The 10424-nt window shown below is 46.5% G+C and overlaps 1 protein-coding gene across 3 annotated transcripts; it reads left to right on the forward strand.

The window, feature by feature from the left end:
• The first annotated feature begins 4276 nt into the window (after positions 1–4276).
• LOC128757636 (leucine-rich repeat-containing protein 4-like) lies at positions 4277–10181 on the forward strand. Of its 3 annotated transcripts, none has more exons than XM_053863083.1 (3): positions 4277–4516; positions 7699–8373; positions 9311–10181. In XM_053863083.1, the coding sequence occupies exons 2-3, from the start codon at positions 7967–7969 to the stop codon at positions 9501–9503; spliced, it is 600 nt and encodes a 199-aa protein (XP_053719058.1). In that variant the 5' UTR covers positions 4277–4516; positions 7699–7966; the 3' UTR covers positions 9504–10181. The 3 variants fall into 3 exon arrangements, with proteins under 3 accessions (XP_053719058.1, XP_053719060.1, XP_053719059.1); XM_053863084.1 differs by lacking the exon at positions 4277–4516 and adding an exon at positions 6009–6433; XM_053863085.1 differs by lacking the exon at positions 7699–8373.
• Positions 10182–10424: the final 243 nt, after the last annotated feature.

Here is a 10424-nt window from a genome sequence, read left to right on the forward strand (position 1 = left end):
GCAGCACTCTGCCACACTGTGGTGTCCGACCCGTACCTCTGTTTCAGCCTGAGGACGCACGTCCGTGACCTCCGACCCCTTCACTCACAGGCCACGCACGTGAGCGTGGTGAGCTCCTGGCGGGCAGCGTGGCGACGTAGAAGAAGACGCGTCCCAGTGGATGGTGACGTTTTGATTGTCATGTTTTATATTGTCATTTTCCGTTCTCGCGTGCTTCATTCATGCGGTGATGTTGTACAGGGACACCTGTGTTCAACTCACGTAGTCAGTAGGGGGCACTATGAGGCTTGTGTGGAATGTGACGGTGTATGTGTGTGCACGTGACTCCGAAGCCTGAAGCGCCTGCTCCGAGGACACGTGGAAGGTGTTGGACCAAGTTGGTCTTGTAGCGACACAGGTGTCAGGATTAGGAAAGCGACCAGTGCTTTTCTTCCAGAACAGAAAAAACGAACTCCCGTTCCACTCCTTAATGCGCACCTTAACCACGCCCCCCCAGTGTGGTGCGTTCCCGAACAGTAGGAAACACAAGCTTCCGGCCGTGACAGTATTGTAGCGTTGTCAATGAAGCAGGCAGCACAAGCAGCGTGACAATTGTCTATTGTAGCTCAAACCAGTGAACAGAGTGAGAGTCATGCTTTCAGTCATGGTCTGAACATTTGACATTACTGTAACCCTAAATTACCATTCAAATTACCCAACTACTACAAGACCTTTCTCTTGCTTGACCTACATGAAATCACTAACACGTACACAACAGTTCACAGCCCAGAGTCCTTTGCCACACTGTTCACTCAGGTCGCCACAGTGTGAGGGCGCGTTCACACGACGGGTTTTGTCTCGAGACAAAGCTCTTTTGGCTCAGAAGTTGAACACAAGCGGGTCAGGTTTCTATCGAATTATCGAATGCGGGGACCTTATTTTGGAGACGATAACAAATGTGTCAGTGTCCGTTAGTCGTTTTATTGCGTTTATCACGGAAAAGTGTAGATATATCCAGCAAAACGTTTTTGCTCCGACATTAGCTGTTCGCGGCTAACGTCAGTGGCTAACGTCCACTCGCATTTATCAGACAGAAAAATAGTCGATTCGCTGTCATTGGCAGTGTTTATGGTCCACCTGGTTTGAACGAGTGTAACATGTTATATCTCATGTTCTATCTGCAGCTGCTGCCGGTGAGTCCTCTGATCTGCAGAGCTGCTCGGTGCTGCTGAGAGACACGACCAGCGCCACATTCTGGAACTGACTGAAGAAGAATAGTCTCTAACTCTGACGTCTGTGTCCACAGTCAACTGGAAATAAACGTGTGAACGGACGTTTTGATGCTCGCGCTGTGATCGCTGTTTGTCTGCTGCTTATTGAAACACACAACGGTCACCATGTAATAAAGCCAGAGGAAAAACGCTGCTCCTTCCTCTTTATTTTTCTACAGCGCTGTCAACAGCAGACATGAGGTTGTTCTGCATGTGTTCACGGAGGAATCACCTAAGAAACATCACAACGACGTCCATTGCTCGCGGAGGACCCTGATGACGTCGTATCTCACTGATTTATGTCTCATAACTAAATGGACAGTAAATGATAGAACCTTCCCCTTTACTTCAGTCTCAAACGTGCAGTCAAACTATTTCATTTCATCAAACTACAGTTTTATCATCTGGCTCCGTCGCTCTTGCAGCTGGATCCTGCCTCTCCTCACTGGCTGCATGACGGAGCTCCGTCTCTGATGTCGAATGCCTTTGCAAGTATGAGCTGGAGAGTGTTGTGTATATGACTTTCTGTGATTACATTTTCCGCTGTTTCGTCACGGTCTCTGCTCATAAACAAAGGTGCCATGGGGGGGCGGGACCAGAGACCCAGCGTCACGACAGCCTGCAATTACACTCATTTACCTGTGGCGCCGCCAAAAGCAAATATTTTCAATCCTGCCTCCAGCTGCTTTAAACTCTCTCTGTTCAAGACAAGACTGGCCGGAGTTACTTCAAGTAACGACGCTGTGTTCTCCGTGTCACATTGTTTGGACTCAATCATAACAAACCGAGGAGCGGCCGTGTTGGAGGCATTCCTGGCTAAACACGGGGCTGGATGGAAGTCACCGCTGCTGTGAAGGAGTGTCCGACACCACGGAAACGCTCCTGGTCACCCGTGTCACCTGAGTCGCACCCCTCACCTTTGACCCTCAAAGCCACCAGAGAAACAACCTGATCTTTTGTGGCCTGTTGTGACCTTCCGCACTTCATGCGCGAGTCCCAGGTGAGGCCATGGAAGCGTGAAGTTTGGGTCCCGGACCTTCTCAGATCCAACGGACCTCTGAGCGCGTCCCAGACGTCACAGGACTCCTTCAAAACGCCTGACCTTTCCTTCGAAATCCGGACCAGAACCAGAGACGGTTCTGGATCCAGCCCAACCCGCGGATCTTGTTTTCATGAAGTCATTCTCTCGGTGTAGTTTGGGGTTGATCACGTCCCACGTCGACTAGACGGAGAGTTTCCTGGAGCTCGTGCGCGTGTGTGTGAGTGAGTGAGTCACACAGACAGAGGTTGTGTCATAAGCATGTCACGTTTATTGAAGCTGATCAAGAGCACACTTTCCTCATCAGAGAGGTCAAAGGTCAGCGGTTATTTACAAGCATCGCGGCGGCTCAGACCAGAGTCTCCTCCTGCGCGTCTGACTCTGGAGACAGCTGGGACATCTCCATCTCCTCCACAGCTGCTGGGAGCTGCTCTCTCTTCCTGCCCCTCCACACCAGCACCCCCACCACCCCCCCACACACAGCATCAGCACCAGCACCACAGCACTGAGCAGCACGGACCTCAGCAGGAGGTGATCCTCCTCTGGCTCTCTCAGCTTCAGCAGGGTCTCAGACATGAACACACAGAGAAGGTCTCTCCTAACCACACACCAGACCTGTCCACTGTCCTGCAGAGAGACGTTCCTCATCACCAGGCTGCTGTCGGAGAGATGCACGTTGTCTGGTCGATGACGCTCATGAACATAAGAGACCTGTCCTCTGGTTCTGTTGGACCTCATGAACCAGTGAACCCCACCAGTCTGATTCCAGTTCCCACAGTGGAGAGTGAGCTCCTCCCCCTCAGTGAAGAGCTGCACAGCAGGAGGTTCAGGCTCAGGACACACGTAGAGGAAATAACTCTCACGACCAGCATCACTGAGGTAACAGGTGTATACACCTGAGTGGCCCAGTGTCAGAGATGGAAACATCAGAGTGGAGTTGAGACTCTCTTTCTCAGACCACAGTGAATTCCCCATCATCCAGCTGTGTGTTTGGTCCCTGCTGCCGTCAGAACAGTTCAGCTCCAGACTCTGTCTGTGATGACCTGAGCCTGGATGTTGGAGCAGAGCAGCAGCAGCAGCAGCAGTGCAGCCATGGTGTCGTCTGTGAGACACTCTGCTGCGACGGCTGCTTCATCCTCTCGATCTCAACACCATCAGCAGGACGTCACAAGAGGAACACTTCCTGTTCGCTTGATCAGGTGTGAAGAGCGGAGGCAGCACCGCAGCATCAGACCAACACACGGACTCTTTATTCACATGTCTCACATTCATGGAGGTGAAGCTGCTGACTTGCAAGTCCAGTCGCACATCTGTGCATCAAACTACACATTTGCAGACTCCAAGATTTTAACCAAAATAATGACGGCTTTTGCAATGAATGAATCACATTTTAATCTTTCTTTTATTCAGTGGTTTGAGTTGTTTGTCAGAGCTCCATGTTAGTGCATGTTTTGCATTCTTCTCACCTGTGCACTACGACTCTCACACACTGTTTCTGTTGTCACTTTGAGCTGAGAGTAAGAGGCGCACACTGTTGACCTTGTTTGAGCTGAAGGTCAGTGACGCACTTTGGATTCATTTTCACTCTTTCTTTGGCCAAACAAGAAGTGCTGCGCATTGTTTTTATTTTTTGGTGCCACTAACACTGAGGCGGTTTGTGTTGCTTGTACCCATTTTGGATCTCAGTCTATGTCTGAATTGTAACATCACATTGCAAAAACAGCCCTCATGACACTGACACACACTCAGAGCTTCACTGCAAGCTGCGCTGCTGACGTGACATGAAACTGTGCAGACATGGAGGAGAAGACCTGCTGCACATGAACATGGAGTCACATTTCTGTCAGCTATTGTAGCGACCTGGAGATTTGAAGTATTTTCTTTTGATCTAGTTTTGTTTTGTCTTGCTGTGGTGTCTCGGGTATGGTGTTGGGGTGATGTATTTCTGTTTGTCGAGTGTGGATGACGTCATCAAAGGGGCGAGAAGAGGCGCGCGAGCGGTGTGGTGTATACATGTGGTTGAACCTGACTTTGTGCCTCACTCTGTCCAACGGAAAGAAATAAAACACAGAACCGGGATGAATAAAGTTGCCGAAACTGGATTAAGACTCGTGTTTCGAGGGGGCAACATAAAATTGGTGTTTCCGCCCGGTCCCACTCTGATTGGATTTCCGGATGGTCGAGGATTGTGCTGCTATCGGTCGAAGACACACGTCAGCGAAGCCACGTAAGTCATCCGTAAACCATACACAATCAACAGTCAGAGAGTGTAAAACGTGTCCATGATGTCTGAGGCCCGTCAAATATCACCGGCGTGGGAATGTATTCTTGAAGAAATAGAAGAAAAGTTACCGACACTGTCGGCGTTGCAGCTGAATGACGTATGTGATGCACTCGGTCTGATCGTGGATGAGGGTGACAAGGACAAACCTCGCAAGTTAAGGAGACAAGTCATTCAGAAACTAGAAGGGGATGATGTCATGTCACTTGAAGACGGAGGAATGTCTCTTTTGCTGGAACTTAATGATCGAATCGATGTGTTAAAGAGCGAAAGGAGTCAAGGCTCTACGTCGAAACAATCGGCATCCGAGCACCCCCAAGTGGTTGAGAGTGGTACTACAACGAGAGGCGTTCGAGACGAAAAGGAAGTAAATGACACAAATAAAAGGGAATTTTCAAATATCCCCCCTCAAAATACTTTGGTCCACCATTTGTACAGAAGAGAGCTAAAAATAATTGGACAAATTGGAGAACCTCATCAGAAAGACAAACTAGGATATGCAAGTTTGGAAAGGCAAATCCAAAAAGCAATCAAGAAGGGATATGATGAAGGAGAAGTCATTGATGCTGTCATTCAAGCAATTGTCCCTGCACTGAAATTAAGAAGTTACCTGGAAAGTCGTGCTGACCTGACACTACAGGCTCTCAGACAAATATTAAGAACACATTATATTGAGAAGGATGCCACAGAGTTGTATCACTCCCTCACGCGAGCAGGCCAAGAACAAAGAGAAACGCCGATACAATTTCTTGTCAGAGCCATGGACTTAAGACAGCAAGTGTTGTTTGCATCAGAGAGAGTTGATTCTGGATTGAAATACAGCTCAGAACTAATACAAAATCAGTTTCTACAAACAATCTTGACCGGTCTTCAGGATGATTCGATTCGAGCAGACATGAAAGCCTACTTGCAGGATGCCAACGTAAAAGACGAACTTCTTTTGGAGAAAATGACAGCTGCCTATAGCTTGGAGGTGGAAAGAAAGAACAAGTTGACTAGGGCTGGGTATCGATTCTAATTTCAAGAATCGATTCGATTCCGATTCTCATGACTTAGAATCGATTATCACGATTCGATCCGATCCGATCTCGATTCAGGTTAGTATTTAAACCATTTTCTGAACTGTTGGCATGATCACATGACAAGTTACACAACGTATTAATACTAGTATCATATTGACATTCAACAGGAAAAGAATGAAGGATTGATAGTAAATGATAATAAAGATCCAGATGTGACTGCTCATGGGACTGGTGCATTATTAGAAATATGACATGAAAAATTCACCCAAAAGATGCTGCTGTTTAATACTAATGTATTTTTATTTTATTACCAAAATGAAAAAAAAAATATATTCTCAGCCACTGAAAATGTAAACAGAGTGCTGGTTACTGACTTCACAGCAACCTGACGGTCATTGCTCAGTATGTGAACAGTTCTATGTGGTCTGTAGTACGTGTGAGAAGAGGTCCCACTCCTCATCAATATAGTGAGTTGTCAGATTCGTGTAAGATTGCGCAGATGTCCACGCATCACTTGTAATGCCCACCCTGACTGCTGACTGAAGCTTACTCTTCACGTTTTCTTTGACTGACTGGTGCATGTTTGGGATAACAGACGTTTGCGAGACACCGTAACATAGTGAGCCTCTGTTACTTTCATTAGCCGCCTGAAGCACTCGTTTCCAACGACGGAAGACGGGCGCATATCTTTGCAAATGAAGCCCGCGATCGCTTCAGTTATTTTGACAGAGCGTGCAGAATTACCCGCTAGTGGTAAAGTTCGCTCGAGTTTCATTTGTTGTGGCCCGGTGGATGGCTTGGACAGGAGCGCTGGGTGATGTCGCGTCACGTGACTCGTGAGGTGGGTCATATTTCCGCAATACTGCAACACTTCCAGTACCTCCATTAGGCATAACATGCTAATTGCTATGCTTTTGTCGAGCGCATTTTTGGTTTGGTCGCGTCTGAACGTTGCTCGTGTTGCCACTGTGAGGAGGCATGTTGTTTTGACTTTGGTGTCCAAGGTGTGCGCATGCGCACTTCACCCGGGGAATATGTTAAAACGTAAATTAATTAATCCGATCTTTGGACCTACGAATCGATCTTATGGAATTGATGTACGAATCGATTCAGAATCGGAAAATCGATTTTTTAAACACAGCACTAAATAATAATAATAATAATCACAATAAATGTTTGACTAAATTAAAAATATATATATATATGATAAAATAACATTTAAACAGTCTTTATTTCCCCCTTCTCAGTCTCAATGTCATTAAGTAAATTATTAAATTATTATGTTATTTATTTTTCACCTTTTTATAGTCTGCTTTTTTCTGAGTCCGATTTTTATTATTATTATTATTATTATTAATAATAATAATAATTCTTCTTATTATTAACAACAACAATAATAATTATGAGTGAGTGAGTACAATAATAAATACTACTATTACTACTACTACTAATAATAATAATATTAATAATAATAATAATAATAGTAATAATGTGTTTTTATTGTGGCGATTTTTTTATCAACCATTTCCATTTTTACATTAAATGTATCCAATGATATCTGAACAGTGAATTCAAATTGCTTAACATCATCAAACTTTGTTTTACTCCAGATTTATCCTTTTTTTGTTGTTGTATTTTCAAGGTTTTTTTTTTTTATTCAGGAGTTGTGGTAAGTGAAAATAAAGCTCGAGACTGAGATCAGAGCATCAGTTTTATGTTCCACATGTTTGGCCAGACAGTGTAGGTTCGACACTGAAGGTGCAGCAGGTGAGATGGTTTTGGCCTCACTGACCTCCATGATGCATCACCTGGACACGGCTTCAACCTGGTTCTGACCCGGTCTGTCACTAGAGCTGTGGGAACACAGGAAGATGTTCCATACTCAGGACTGTTTTTGCTCCTGCGGGGAACAAAAATGAGCTTCTCTTGATGAAACCCTCTGGAGTCGGCCCGGGTCTGGACCCTCAGTGTTCTGGTCCGATGGCAGCCTTGGTCTCCAACTGAGCAGAGAAAGGCGCCGCAGCAGGACGCGAAGCTCCTGACAGGTTCCTTCAGCCACTTCACACGTGGCTGTGAGGGACGTGGGTCAGTAACTCTGTTCTTCAGCCTCCAGGACGGACGGAGAGCGACTTCGCTGCAGTGGAGGCCACTGGCTTCAGAGGGCAGCAGATGATGGACCTCACCGTGGTCCACAGCTGGAGCAGAGAGGGCGCTCCAGAGGAAGGTGGGCAGCTGGGATCCAGAGGCGAGAAGCTACTTGGAGGTCCATCCTGAGAAGGAGAGGAAGAGGAGGGCAGCTCCAGAGCAGGAGGAGAGGCAGAGGAGGCTGGTGGCTGGACTTCACCTGCAGGACCTGTCAGCACCCGGGAGAGTGATGGCCACGCCCCTCCCTGGAGGCTCGACCTCTCGCTCTGCCAAGGTCACTCCACCAGTCACCGAATTAAAGCCCATTGAAGATCTGCTTCCAGAGCTGCTCCTCAGGCCGGAGCACCTGGAAGACCCGGGAGTGGAGAAGTGGACGGGACACGCCCCCTGGACCACAGCCGCACCTCAGACCTCTGAAACTGTGGCTCAACCTGAGGCTGAGGAGCCAACGGCAGCCCAGCGCTCCAACCACTCGGTCGGTCGACCTTCCTCAGCCGGAGCAGAAGACGGGAGTCAGAGGCAGAAGGTCCAGGTCAGCAGGCCCCAGACGGACCACAGCATCCAGCGGACCACAGAGGCCCCTTTCCCCTTCTTCTCAGACGACGACTGCCCCCCCGACTGCTCCTGCTACGGACGGTAATACGGGATGTTGCTCCTGCACCTCACTCTGCTCACATGAACCCTCCGTCCTGGATCCACCAGGGTAGAAAAGAACTCCATGATCTCACGGTGTGTGAGCCACAAACTGCTGAAATTCCCACCGCTGTCTCAGACACTGAAAGCACCATCACTCACGTTTCATCCTTGACGCTGAATGATTTAAGGTTTTTTTTCTTCAGATTCATTTTTTTTGTGCTGGTAACTTAAAGTAAGATTAGTAAAGTAAGAAAATCTTAGTTTTAGTTTTGATTTTTTTTTTTTTTTACATACTTTTTTCAATGTTTTTTCAGATGTTAAACTTTTTTACATTTACATATTTATTTACATTTAAATATTAATTTATTTTCAGATTTAAAGTTTCTTTGAAAATAAACTTGTAAATAAAACTAAAACCTGTAGCTCTCTTTTTGTTTACTATTTTGTAAAATTCAAAACTGTTTATAAATTCACAAGTCCTTCAGTTTCAAAACTTTTTTGTGAGTGGAAAGGTTTTATTTGTTTATTTTCAATTAAAAAAAACCATTGGATTGAAGACTTTTTCTCCGAATATTAAACTGAAACCTTTTTTTCAGATTGAAATGTTTTTTATTTTCAATTAAAACTCAAGTATAATCTTTTTTTTTCATATTCAAACTTCCTTTCTCTTTCTATGATATAGTTTCAATTTTAAAACTGTTTTAATATTCAAAACTCTTTTTTCTGGCTTCAACATATTTTTGCCAGTTTCAAACTTTTATTTTATTTTTTTAATGAGAAACTCTTTTTCAGTTGAAAAACTTGTTTTTTTATTTATCTTATTTCATTCATGACTGTTTCCGGAGGCAAAGCTTTGTGACCCTGGTGTGGCTCTGTACATCCCGCTCCACAGTCCTAGCAGGTCCCCAATGTCTCCCTCTGCTGTTCCTGTTCCCAGTGTGGTCCAGTGCTGTGGTCCAGATGAGTGGAGCAGGCCCCGACGGCATCCCGTCCAACTCCCGCTACATCCTCCTGATGAACAACCACATCCAGGGCATCCAGCTGGACCTCCTGAAGCACCTCTCCTCTCTGGAGTTCCTGCTGCTCACCAACAACCGCCTGACCGACGGTGCCATCGCAGGCGCCTTTGACGGCGCCCCCGCTCTCAAGCGCCTCTTCCTGGACGGGAACCTCCTGGCCAGCATCCCGGCAGGTCTCCCGGTCTGGAGGAGCTGCGTCTGGAGGGTAACCAGCTGAGGGCCGTGTCAGAAGGAACAGGATGGTGAAGGTGGCGCCGGGCGCCTTCAGGTCTCTCTCCGCCCTGCATCAGCTGGAGCTGTGCCACAACCGCCTGCGGCAGGTTCCTCGGCAGCTGCCTCCCGGCCTGCGCTCACTGGCGCTCACCCACAACCAGATCCACAGCGTGTCCCCCGACGCCTTCTGCTGGGGCCAGGTGGCTCTGAGCGGCCTGCTCCAGGTCCGGCTGGAGCACAACCTCAGCCACATGGGCCGGCTGGACTCCCGGGCCTTCAGGTGCTTGAGGGGCCCGCAGATCCTGCGCTTCTACTGAACTCTGGACCACAGAGCCGGGATGGGCGCCCCCTGCTGAGCTCTGAGAATGAAGTTCTGCCAGGTCCCTGTGACAGGTTCACATGTGATTTGACTGACTTTCTCTGCTTTTCTTGAAACATTGATGTGGCCCTTCACATATTTATGCATTTTCATGTGACTCAAACACGTCTGGACACAGTATCTGCTGTTTGTTTACAACTGTCACATGAGAGTATGAAGAGGATTGAAGTCAAAGCTTTTGTCTCACAAATGTTTCTTCCATGTCAATAAAATAACTGCAACAAAAGACAAATGCTGGTTTGATCATGACTGAAAAAAAAAGATTATATTTAGACATAAAAATACAGGAAACCTTATTCAATAAAAAAAACATTTTTTTCTCTCCATTTGAAACTTCTTTTCTGTTTTCCTTTGTCTATATTTTTTAGATTTAAAAACTAAAATCCATGACTCATTCAATTCCACTTCACATTTTTCCGCTTTCAAAACATTATTATTAT

This window comes from Synchiropus splendidus, chromosome 4 (assembly GCF_027744825.2).
Source record: "Synchiropus splendidus isolate RoL2022-P1 chromosome 4, RoL_Sspl_1.0, whole genome shotgun sequence".
Lineage (NCBI taxonomy): Eukaryota > Metazoa > Chordata > Actinopteri > Syngnathiformes > Callionymidae > Synchiropus > Synchiropus splendidus.